The sequence below is a fragment of the Terrapene carolina genome, unplaced genomic scaffold, assembly GCF_002925995.2.
Source record: "Terrapene carolina triunguis isolate 2854851 unplaced genomic scaffold, T_m_triunguis-2.0 Scaffold21, whole genome shotgun sequence".
Lineage (NCBI taxonomy): Eukaryota > Metazoa > Chordata > Testudines > Emydidae > Terrapene > Terrapene triunguis.
Genome location: NW_020664372.1, coordinates 32,320,297 through 32,333,315, shown reverse-complemented (window position 1 = coordinate 32,333,315; position 13,019 = coordinate 32,320,297). Strand labels below are relative to the sequence as shown.

The 13,019-nt window shown below is 44.1% G+C and overlaps 1 protein-coding gene across 2 annotated transcripts in view; it reads right to left on the bottom strand.

Annotated features, from left to right (window-relative positions):
* ARHGEF7 (Rho guanine nucleotide exchange factor 7) overlaps window positions 1-12,767 on the bottom strand; it is a 207,814-nt gene extending 195,047 nt beyond the window's left edge. For both annotated transcript variants that reach the window (XM_026647573.2, XM_026647565.2), the window contains exon 1: window positions 12,384-12,767. In XM_026647573.2, the coding sequence (XP_026503358.1) occupies window positions 12,384-12,548 (165 nt within the window). In that variant the 5' untranslated portion in view covers window positions 12,549-12,767. The remainder of the gene's footprint in view (window positions 1-12,383) is intronic.
* Window positions 12,768-13,019: the final 252 nt, after the last annotated feature.

Here is a 13,019-nt window from a genome sequence, read left to right as displayed (position 1 = left end):
GATATTATCCCTTTAAATAACCAGATTAATTTTACTTTGGTGTCCGAGCTTTCCCATGTAGAAAATAAATTCTTATGAGTACAAATTTCCCTTGAGTCTCAACCAGCAAAAAAGTGGCTATCTATTCTTCCTAAACCAGACTCTGCTCTTCCCAAGCTATGCTTGATGCAGGAACAGAAGGGGAAAGTGGCAAAGGTGGCTTTAAATCATCTTTGCACTTCCTGTATTCTGCCCCTGCCTCCTACATAAATCAGAGCAGCTTCAGGGTTGCTATAACTTACACTCAGCTTCAGGAACTCACTTAGGGTCTGTTCCACAGATAACAGCAACCCTTCTCTCCCCAGCATGCCTCCTATTCAAAGGGCTTCAAAGAGCCCTCCCACTTGTAAAACCCCATTACACAGAATCATAGAAATGTAGGACTAGAGGGGACCTCAACAGGTCATCTAGTCCAGTCCTCTTCACTGAGACAGGACTAAATATTATCTAGACTATCCCTGACAGGTGTTTGTCTAACCTGTTCTTAAAATCCTCCAATGACAGAGATTCCACAACCTCCCTAGGTAATTTGTACTAGTGATCAATTACCTTTGCATTTAGGAAGTTTTTCTTAATGTCTAACCTAAATCTCCCTTGCTGCAATTTAAGACCATTATTTCTTGTCCTGTCCTCAGTAGATATAGAGAACAATTTATCTCCTTCTTATTATTATAACAAATTTTTATGTACTTGAAGACTGTTTTCATGTCCCTTCTCAGTCGTCTCTTCTCCAGGCTAAACAAACCCAATTTTTTCAACCTTTCCTCATATGTCATGTTTTCTAGACCTTTAATCATTTTTGTTACTCTCCTCTGGACTTTCTCCAGTTTATCCACATCTTTTTCAAAGTGTGGTGCCCAAAACTGGACACAGTACTCCAGGGGAGGTCTTATCAGTGCTGAGTAGAATGGAAGTATTACCACCCATGTCTTGATTACAACACTAATACATCCCAGAATTATGTTCACTTTTTTGGCAACAGTACTACATCATTGGCTCATATTTAATTTGTTATCCACTATACTGCCCAGATCTTTTTCTGCAGCACTCCTTCCTAAGCAGTCATTTCCTATTTTGTATTTGTGCAATTGACTTTCCTTTCCAAGTAACGTACTTTGTGTTTGTCCTTACTGAATTTCATCCTATTTATTTCAAACCATTTGTCCAGCTTGTCAAGATCATTTTTAATTCTAATCCTGTCCTCCAAATGCTTGCAACCCCTCCCAGCTTGGTAATGTCCACAAACTTTATAAGTGTATTCTCTATGCCATTATCCAAATCATTTATGAAGATATTGAGTAGAACCGGACACAGGATATATCACTGAGGGATTCCATTCAATATACCCTTCAAGCGTGACTGTGAATCATTGATAACTACTCTCTGAGTATAATTTTCAAATCAGTTGTGCATCTACCTCAGGGATAGGCAACCTATGGCACGCGTGCCGAAGGTGGCACGTGAGCTGATTTTCAGTGGCACTCACACTGCCCGGGTCCTGGCCACTGGTCCGGGGGACTCTGCATTTTAATTTAATTTTAAATGAAGCTTCTTAAACATTTGAAAAACCTTATTTACTTTACATACAACAATAGTTTAGTTATATAATATAGACTTATAGAAAGAGACCTTCTAAAAACGTTAAAATGTATTACTGGCACGCCAAATCTTAAATTAAAATGAATAAATGAAGACTCGGCACACCACTTCTGAAAAGTTGCCGACCCCTGATCTACCTTATAGTAGGCTTGTCTAGGCTATATTTCTCTAGTTGGCTTATGTGAGACAGTCTCAAAAGCCTTACTAAAATAGAGATATATCACATCCACTTCTTCTTACCGTCTTCCTTACCCTGTCAACGAAGGATATTAGGTTGGTTTGACATGATTTGTTCTTGACAAATCCATGTTGACTGTTACTTATCAATTTATTATCTTCTAGATGATTACAAATTTGATTGTTTATGTGCTCTTTTTTCTTTCTGGATACCAAAGTTAGACTGGTGTATAATTCCCTGGGTTGTCACTATTCCCTTTTTTATAGGTAGGGTACTATATTTGCCTTTTTCCAGTCCTTTGTGATCTTTCCTGTCCTCCATGAGTTCTCAGAGATAATCGCTAATGGCTCAGAGATCTCCTCTTCAGCTAATTCCTTAACTATTCTAGGATATATTTCTTCAGGCCCTGGCAACTTGAAGACATCTAATTTGTCTAAGTAATTCTTAACTTGTTCTTTCTCTATTTTTGCCTCATATTCTACCCCATTTACATTGATGTTCACTATGTTAGTTTTCCTATCACTGCCAACCTTTTTGATGAAAACTGAAACAAAAAAGAAATTTAACACTTCGGCCATTGCTGTGTTTTCTATTATTGTCTTTCGCTCCTCATTGAGTAATGGCCCTAGTCTGTCTTGGTCTTCCTCTTGCTTCTAATGTATTTGTAAAATATTTCTTGTTACCCTTTATGTCCCTAGCTAGTTTAATCATGTTTTGTACCTTGGCCTTTTTAATTTTGCCCCTACATGCTTGTGGTGTTGGTGTTTTTTTATATTCATCCTTTGTAATTTGACCTAGTTTCCACTTTTTTGTATGACATTTTGAGTTTCAGTTTGCTGAAGAACACCTGGTTAAGCCTGGGTGGTCTCTTAACATATTTCCTATCTTTCCTATGCACTGGGATAGTTTGTTCTTGTACCCTTAATGTTTCTTTAAAAAACCGCCAACTCTTCTCAACTCTTTTTTCCCTTAGACTTGCTTCATGGGCTCTCAATGACCAATTCTCTGAATTTGCTAAAGCCTTCCTTCTTGAAGTCTTTTGTCTTTATTCTGCTGTTTTCCCTCCTTCCATTCCTTAGAATCATGAACTTATCATTTCAAGATCATTTTCACGCAAGTTGCCTTCCACCCTCAAATTCTCAACCAATTCCTCCCTATTTGTCAGAATCAAATCTAAAACAGCCTCTCTACCTTTTGTAATAACAAGTTGTCTCCAATGCATTCCAAGAACTTGTTGGATAAGTTGTGCCATCTGTATTATTTTCCCAACAGATGTTTGGGTAGTTGAAGTCCCCCATCAACGCCAAGTCCTGTGATTTGGATGATTCTGTTAGTTGTGGGGGAGCAAAATAAAGGTGCCAGATCACAATGAGGAATCCCTATGTCTTTTCCTCAACGTGGCAGTTAGCTGAATAAGAGTCTCTTTAGAATAATGCTCTTTATAAATAGGGACAACAGACTACAAGCGAAAGTACAACAAAACTTAGTGGAGCATGACAAGGAAGGTTCCCACTCTAGTTTTAATCCTTATATACAGTATCAAAACTGGGTCAACTGTCTGAGATACAGCAACTTATTTGGAAAATGTTTCCTATAATGAAAGGCATCTCCACTGCAACTTTTATTAATAGTTCCCTCCCTCCCACTATCAACATAACTCTAATTTAAAACACGTGGTTGAAATGCAGTAATTTGAAGCCATGGCTTTTCAGTCAAACAATTGCTAACATTGATGGTGATGCATGTGATAAGGTTCCTACTCTTTAAAAGAGAATAGCTCCCCAATATAAACATATGTGCTCCAAAAAGCTTGTAACAATTTTCTTTTCAGAACTGTTTTTTCTTTCGTTCATTTCTCATATTCATGACAAAGTTTTCAGCAGAACCAGCTTGCTAAAATTTCTGTTTAGCATTGACATGTTTTATTCTGAAATGCAGAGTAACATGATCTCACATGACTGCCTAAAAATAAGAGACACCATCTATAGTAACAATGCTTTCCTAATTTTTTCAATTTACACTTCTTGAAATCTAGTAAATTTCTAATCTTCTTGTGTTGAAGACAGAATATAGTTTTAATGTGAAAATAATTTAACCATAGCTTTCTGAAAGGAAACTCTACTTGTTATTCTGTGTATGAGGTTGTGTATTTACTGTAAACAAAAAGGTCAGTCCACCTAGTATCAAAATCCATTGACTTGTTTCTCTGCTTAAGACAAACCTGTTCTTTGAGCTTTTTGCCTTTTAATGGGCACACTGCCTTTGTTTATTATACTTCTGTTTTCACTAATTTTTATTATGGTGCCCAAAGGCCTTAAAAGCAGGGCATTAAAAAAGTATTAATACTGTTATATGTAATTTCCTCTTCAATTCCTCTCCCCAGACAGATGTCTTCTAAACACATACTATTTTCTAAAAGCATTTTCTAAAAGCAGCTGATTGACAAACATTCTATTTAGATCCTCTCCTGCTGATCTGTCATTTATTTTCTGTAAGTCCCATCTGTTTTTAATTACTAGGGGTATTTGCATGAAAATGAGGTCTGTTCATATTGTTTATGCCTAGTGAGTCACAATCCTAACTCTTTGGGGAAATGAACGAGTTTTAGGCCTTGTCTACACTATAGAATTTTGTTAACGCTAGTTAAGCCGACAATCAAAAACCGGTATAATTATATCGTTTGTGCGTGTTCACACAACGCTTCTTCTGTCAGTGGAGCATGCCCACAGTTGGTGCTCTAGCATTGACAGAGAGAGCAGTGCACTGTGGGTATTTATCCCACTGCGCTACTCACCACCTTCTGCAGATAGGAGTTGTGGGAAGACAGAATGGATTGCAGTGCATCATGGGTGAGGGCTCAATGTCCTATGATACAGTTTTTTTCCATCCCATGATTCCCTGGGATTCCAACTGTGTTTCACAGCATTTTTCAACAGCCCCTGTTTACTGTGCGCCCGCCTTCTCTGTCTGAAAGGATGGATCCTGCACTGCTCTCTCTTATGAAAACATCACAGCTGGTCATGCAGTATATCATGAGGACCAAATCTGTCTGACCTGCTGTGTGCCATGAAAAGAAACAACACCAGATTACTTTTGGCATTCAGGGAGAAGCTGCACATAGTGGACCGTCACTTTTGGGCTCAGGAAATAAGCACTGAGTGGTGGGATCGCATCATTATGCAGGTCTGGGATGATAAGCAGTCGCTGAAGAACTTTCAGATGCAGAAAGCCACCTTCCTGGAACTGTGTGCGGTGCTTGCCCTGGCACTGCAGCGCAAGGACACCAAAATGAGAGCTGTCTTCTTAGTGGAGAACCGTGTGGCGATCGCTGTGTGGAAGCTGGCAACTCCAGACTGCTACTGGTCGGTCACGAATCAGTTTGGAGTCGGGAAGTCCACCACTGGGGCTGCATTAAGGCAAGTGTGCAGGGCCATTAATCACATCCTGCTACGAAGAACCATGGCTCTTGGCAATTTGCACGAAATAGTGGATGGCTTTGCAGAAATGGGTTTCTCTAACTGCGGAGAGGCGACAGATGGCACACACATTACAATTTTGACACCGGACCACCTTGCAACGGAGTACATCAATAGGAATGGGTACTTCTCCATAGTGTTGCAGGCGCTTGTTCATCACCGTGGGCGTTTCACTGACATCAACGTGGGGTGGTCAGGGAAGGTGCATGATACATACATCTTCAGGAACACTGGCCTGTACAGAAAGCTGGAAGCAGGGACTTTCTTTCCAGACCAGAAGACTCCAATGGGGATATAGAAATGCTCATGGTGATCCTGGGAGACCCAGCCTACCCCTTACTCCAGTGGCTCATGAAGCCTTACAAGGGAAGCCTAGACAGCAGCAAGGAATGCTTCAACAATAGGCTAAGCAGGTGCAGAATAACCATAGAATGTGCCTTTGGCAGATTAAAAGCACGCTGGCGCTGCCTTTATGCCAGGTTAGACCTAAACGAGGAAAATATTCCCATGGTCACAGCAGCCTGCTGTGCGTTCCATAATACTTGTGAAGCTAATGTGAGAAGTTTCCCCTGGGATAGAAAAGCTCGGAGGCAGATCACCTGGCGGCTAATTTTGAGCAGCTAGATATCAGGGCTATTAGAGGGGCACAAGAGGGGTCTATCTGAATCAGGGAGGCTTTGAGGCACCATTTTGACAATCAGCTCCAGTAATGAGTCATTCTATACAGCATTCTGCCATGCTTTGTTAACTTGCCACCTTGCATAAAAATTTTAATGATTCCTGACTGGGATTTTTACACAGCAAATTATCAAATTGCCACTGTGTATTCATTCCAGCAGCAACCACCGTGTTTTGGAGACAAATAAAGATTGGTTATCATTCAGCGAGTTTGTTTTTATTAAATACCAATAAACAACACACACAAAAGCTTGGTGGGAAGGGAGATAACAATGAAGGGCAGTGTAGGCTCTCATAGCTGTGTGTAAATCCAGCTATCATTTTGGAAGCTGTCTGAAGAGGTGGAGTGACCAGGTACCAAGATGGGCCTGGAAGTTGCAAGGAATGTGTGGGAGGAGTTTGGGGAGGGCACGGAAAGCAGTTCTGTATCATCTGCAGCGGGGTCGAGCACGCATGAATTCTGCCTGCAGTGTGATTAGGGACTTCAACATCTCTGTTTGCTCCTCCATCACTTTTATCATCTGCTCCTGGCCCATTAAAATTCACTCCTGGCTCTCCTTTCTGTCCTGCCTGTCTATTTTATAATTTTCTTTTAAAGTCTCTCTCCACAACCTGCGTTCTTGTTTTTCAGCCTCTAAGGATTGGAGCACCCCTCAAAACAGGTACTCCTTGCGCCTCCTTGGTTGCTTCCTTATCTAGCAGAGGTGCTCCGCCAGTGTGTAGGGGGTTCCACTGAAGTCCACATCTGCAGAAGCACAAGAAACAATAAACAGAAGAATGAATTTTAGTGCACGCACCACATCAACTCATTATAGTAAAATGCACCTTTTAAAAAATACGAATCAGTTTCTCACTGTCTCTTGGCAAGCACACAGCCCGGGGCGGCGGGGGGGAGGCGCTCAAGAGGTGGCAAAGGGTCTCGTTGTTTTTTTAAGGGGATCACTGCAGGGGACTAGGGACAATATTGTAAATTCTGCCACCATTTTCCACAGGCAGAGGTCATTGAAGATGATATCTCACTCCTGAGGGTAAGGAAGGATGCAAGGGTGCATCTCTTGCATGAGTGTGGCTTCAGACCAGGTCCCTATTCTTCTCGCCTGTGTGCCACTTTGGTCACTGCACAAGTGATTACTAACTGGCATGGGAAAGTTTCCTACAATGGGGGAAGGAACAAAGCAGCTCTGCCAAGGAACCTTCAACAGAGGATTGGCTAGTACCTCCAGGGAAGTTTCCTAGAGATCTCTCTGGAGGATTCCCATGAAATCTCGGTGTGCATTAACACACTGTTCCACCGCACTGCAAAGCTGCCCAGGGGAACGTGAAGCACGCGCCAACACAGCTAATCTTGTACATTTCTATCCCTTCACCTATTTCTAGCCTATAACAAAGCAAAGGACAGATCTACCTCATATAACCGAGCAGCAACAACTCAAAAAGATCACTTACCAGAGCTCTCCTCTCCTGCATCATGCACGCCAGAGACAGACTGCTGGGACTGGCTAGACCCCTCCAGAGTCAAAAAGAGTTCCTGACTCGCCGCTCGAGTCCTCCAACTCGACCTCCTCGTCCACCATTTCCTCATCGGAGTTGAGTCCACTGTCTTCAGCCCCACCAAAGTATCCACAGGGCTCTTGGTGGTGGAGATGGAGTCGCCACCAAGGATGGCACCCATTCTTTATAGAAGCAGCAGATCCTTGGCCCAGCACTGAAGTGACGGTTTGACTCCCTTGCCTATTGGTACGCCTGCCTCAGCTCCTTTATCTTTGCACGACATTGATGTGTGTCCCGGTCGTAGCTCTTATCCAACATGCCACAAGAAATCTGACTGTAGGTATCAAAGTTCCTACAGCTAGAGTGGAGCTGGGACTGCACAGCCTCCTCACCCCACAGCGCCAGCAGATCTAACAACTCAGGTGTGCTCCAAGCAAGACAGCGTTTGCTGCGGGGAGCCACCAGGGTCAGCTGGGAAGATGTGATGTGAGTTGTCCATGCCAAACAAACAGGACGTAGAATTTCAAAAATCCCCTGGTCTTCAAAGGGGGAGAGGTGGATGCCTGTGTACCTGGGACCAGGGCAGTGGAGTTCGAACTGCTGCCCAGAGTGGTCAGGATGGACATTGTGGGACACCTCCAGGAGGCCATTTACAGCAACATAACCAAGCTCAGTGTCTACACCAGGAGTAGGCAACCTATGGCACGTGTGCCAAAGGCAGCACGCGAGCTGATTTTCAGTGGCACTCACACTGCCCGGGTCCTGGCCACCAGTCCGAGGGGCTCTGCATTTTAATTTAATTTTAAATGAAGCTTCTTAAACATTTTAAAAACCTTATTTACTTTACATACAACAATAGTTTAGTTATATATTATAGACTTATAGAAAGAGACCTTCTAAAAACGTTTAAATGTATTACTGGCATGCGAAACCTTAAATTAGAGTGAATAAATGAAGACTCGGCACCCCACTTCTGAAAGGTTGCCGATCCCTGGTCTACACTGAACCTTTGTCGATATAACTTTGCCACAAAAAGCTTTATGCCTCTCATCAAGGTGATTTTATTTTGTCGGCAAAGCAGGAGGGTTTTGTCAGCAGAAGGAGCATTGTAGTGTGTACACATCCACTGTTTTGTCAATGAAAGCTGACTTTTGTCGACAAAACTCTATAGTGTAGACAAGGCCTTAGTTTATGGGCTCACTCCTACATTTCTTGGGCCTCCAAAATGCCCATTTAAGTCAGTAGGCTTTTGGGTGCCAAGGAGTAAAGTACCAAGGCACAGATTTGAAAAGAACTCTGTATGTGTCTTGTGCTATATTAATTACTGTTAGGAGTAGTAACAATGTAGCAAACAGAATGATAACACTAGGAGAACATGAACTCTTAAAAACAACTATTCTGTTTTCATGCAGATGGTTCTAGTAACAAAAAAACAGAATGAGAATTAGAGAAAATGGAGCCAATCCTACATTTCTTGTGCACCAAAACTCCTATTGCTGGCAATGTGTGATATCAGAATTTAAACAGAATCTTTAAGATGTTGACATGGAGCATTAGTAAAGTTTTTTGAGTGTAGTTTTTTGGATATGCAAGTGCAGTATGAGTGAAAGTCATCCCTTCCCCCATAATGAATAAATGGGATTTGTTATTTATTTATTATTAATGGGATTTAATTTTGTTATTTATTATTAGTGGGATTTATTCAGGAAAATAACTGAGAATTGGGGGATACAATCCATACACACCCCCAAAATGAGAAAACCACAGCTCCTATATGGCAGCTATTCTAGTCAATGAACTGAAACAGTGTTTGCAACTGCTATACAACCCCCTAGATCAGTGGTTTTCAACTTTTCATTTGCGTACCCCTAAAAAAATTGAATGGAGGTGCGGACCCCTGTCAAAATCTTAGACATAGTCTCTGGACTCCCCGTGGTTCGCAGACCACTGGTTGAAAACCACTGCCCTAGATAGTGGCTCCAAGCCACTAGATCTATCAAAGTGTGGGTCCAATAGGCTCTTCCGGAGTCCTAGTCACAGCTAGTTCAGAGCTCCCTGCACAGCACACAGGGAATGTGAACGGCCATCTATGCAACTGACCAAGTACTGTGCCTTACTGCACAGCCCTACTACAGAGCTTAAGTGTCATGGCGAGCCTTGAATGGGCCCTCCATGGGTGAGTGAGTTTCATCCTGTCTGAACAGTTGTGTGACTTTGCTGGTTCTAGTTACTCTGGCACCTGGTATAAAAATGGCAGATAGTCCATCATTTGCATGAACAATTCAATCCCCAATTCCGTGGCACTCGTGTAGAATTCATGCACTCTCTGAAGATATTGTTCTCATGCTCTCTTCCATTCCGCTTTCTTAATTATTATTATTTATATTACAGTAGTATCTAATGGCCTCAGTTAAGTTCAGAGCCCCAAGAGATAGTCCCTGCCCCAAGGAATCTAAAGCTTTGACCCAGCAAAGACTTACTCTGGGATTACGCACAGTGTGGAAAATTAAACCAGGAGTGAATCTCTGCGGGATTGGATCCTACACAGACAAGATACGGGGTGGGAGAAAGGAAGTACTATCCCCTCCATTTTACAGATGGGCAACGAGGCACAGAGCAATTAGCTCGCTGATGTGCTGTGACCATTGCTTATCACATTCCTCATATGCATTTCATTGATATTTTGTGCTTCAGCCCTCTGTTTGTCACTTTCCCTTGTTGCCATGTCTTATCGTTAGATTGCATATTCTTTGGGTCAGGGACCAAATATTTTTTTGGTTATGTGTTTGTACAGTGCCTAGCACAATGGGATCTAATCCCTGATTGGGGGCGCCTGGGCACCACTGCAATGGCAATGCAAATAAAGAGTAATAGAAGTCTGTAGCAGAGACAAGAATTGAGCTCAGACCTCTTCTATTTTAGTTCAGTGCCTTGACTACTAGACCATTCTGCCTCATTTATCATACTGTATTTTAAAAAACAGGGGTTCCCCATTGGCCCACCAAATGCTCTTCATCATTCTTTCCCTCGTTATCTTGTATGGTATAAAGGCAAAGTTTTAACATAAGTGCTGATATGTATATCAAAGTTTGCATATGTGCTCTGTAGAAAAAATAATATATGTAACACGGTGTCCATACAAACACTAATTCCTCTAATATTCTGAATGAAAATTGGTAAATAAAGCCCCGATGTTTCAGCTTGAACATTCCAAGTACTGTAGCCTCTTTTGGGCATGGAATAAATCCTCTCTATTTGGAATACTAGAGGAATTATTGTATATAAGTGTACATGGTGCATGAAAGTTATTTCACACCATATGTTTGTATTTTTCACACAATGCAAAATAAAACTGTAATGCCATTTTTATGTCACTTTGAAAAAAGTAGGATCTTCTGAGTGATAGGTAAACAATAAAAGGCCCAAACAATACAAAAACAAACAGTCCTCATGAAAACTATTTCTAGTATTTAAAAACATTCCTCTAATGTTTACTGAGACTGGGTCACAGTGCATCGTGTGCTGTTTGAGACATTTTTAGTATTTCAGACGTTATATGGACTGGTTTTGGAATGTCCTAAAGGAAGGTTGAAATGGATACATCTGATCCTGTATACATTTCTCCTTCACATACAGCTAGGATTTTAATATTGAGAGGCATTTTCTCCCCATAAAATAATCTCACCAAAATTGTGAAACTCAAAAAAACCAAAAACCTATGAACTAACACAGCTCACCATTTGAGCACACTACTTGTTGTCTCATCCACTCTCCCTGCTTATATTCACCTCTATTTAGGCCCCAATCCTGCAAACGGGTGGATGCCATTGCCTGCAAAGAACCACTGGGGCTCCATTCAGGTGCACCCACAGGAATGAAATCGGGGCTTTTGACTGTAAATTACGCAGGACAAGGACTGCGCCTTCACAGCACCTAGCCCACTGACAGTACTTCATAACCAATAATGATGACCACAGTGTATATTTAATACACTCTTCTTTATCATTTTCCTAAATAACCTCATGTCACGTGGTTCCCGCAGGACGATGTCTGATTGGGAAATTGTTTTTATCGGGCCATTTTAATAAACCAGTACTGAGGCTAACACATTACAGCCACATAAAAATAACCTCATTCCTATCCACTGGGCAGAATCTCCTCTTCTCCCGCACACGGGGAGGTGATTCCACAGCTCTGGACTAGCCCAGGCTCCTGTCCCTTTAAACGTGACCGACTAGAGTCCAGCCTTGCTGGAAACTCTGCGCCTGCCTGCGCCCCCTCCTCTGCCCCCAGCCCCGGGCAATGGCGCCTTCGCAGCGCTCCCCGCTGGAGGAGGTTGCCGTGCGGCGGGCTAGCGGAGGCGGCCGCATGCACAGGGGAAAGGCCGCCCGTTTCCTTTGCCGCTGCCCGGGCTTTCAAGGGTGGGGTGCGTGAGGGGGGATCACTGCACAAAGGAAAGTGCGTAAAGCTAATCCCGGCTCGGTTCGCTCCCCGGCCGGGGCCAGGGCAATCAGGGCGGGGACGTGTCTTCTCGGGTTCATCAGCCCATGTGGCTGCGTGCAGCAAGCACCGCGCGCTCTCGGCGGGGGCGCTTAAGCTTTGCCCCCCACCCACCCCACCCGGGCGCCCCTTTCCTGCCCACAGAGCGGGCGGCGTTAGTGTCACAGGCTCGTTCTGCACGTTTGGCTTTTGCAGTCACCGGCTCAGCTGCCAGGGGAGCCGGGGTGCATCTGACACCCTGCAGGGTGGATGCATTATTCAGCACACGGTGCATTCTGAGCTGCGTGAGCCTAGACCCTATGGGGCTGTGCATGCTGCGGGGGGGGGGGGGTGTGTGTGTGTGTGTGTGTTCGTTCTCTGGTACAAACACACGCCAAGGCTGGGTGGGGGTGGGATTCAGGGGCAGAGGAACATGCACTTACTTTATCTATGGTGCCCGGGAGCAGGCGGTCCAGCAGCCGGCACAGCACCACCCCGTCTTTCAGAGACGATTGCAAAAACCCCTCGGGGTCCGAGATGGTCTTTTTGGGCGACTCCAGCACGCCCAGGGTGATCAGCCATGTAACGGTCTGCTCCGCGGAGTTCATGGCTGCTGCCGCCGCCGCCGCCGCGCGGAGGGTAAATCCCAGCGAGGGGGGAAGCAATCGCGCGCCGCAGGAGGCTGTATTTGGCCTGTGCCCCCCCTAGGATCCCCCACCCCTGGCTTGGGGTTTCACATTGAAGCAGCAGAGGCCGGGGCCGCCGCTCCCTCCTCCCTCGCCATGGAGCTGCTGCAGATGACGACTCGCTTTGCGAAATCCAGTGGGTCCAGTTTCTCCCTCTCGTGCGTTTTGGCAGCTTGTCAACTGCCTTTTCATTACATACACATGAACCTGCAGCGCCTCCTCCCCCCGCCGCGGCGGCTGCCTCCGCATGACATCACTGACAGCCGGAGGAGAAGAAAAGACGCGAGGCCCCTTCTCTGCACACAGACCTGCGGCGGAGCCCGCGCCCCTCCAGCGGGCATGGCTCACTCAGGGCACAGCTGCTGCAGGCAGGTCTCCTTTGTAACACGCATC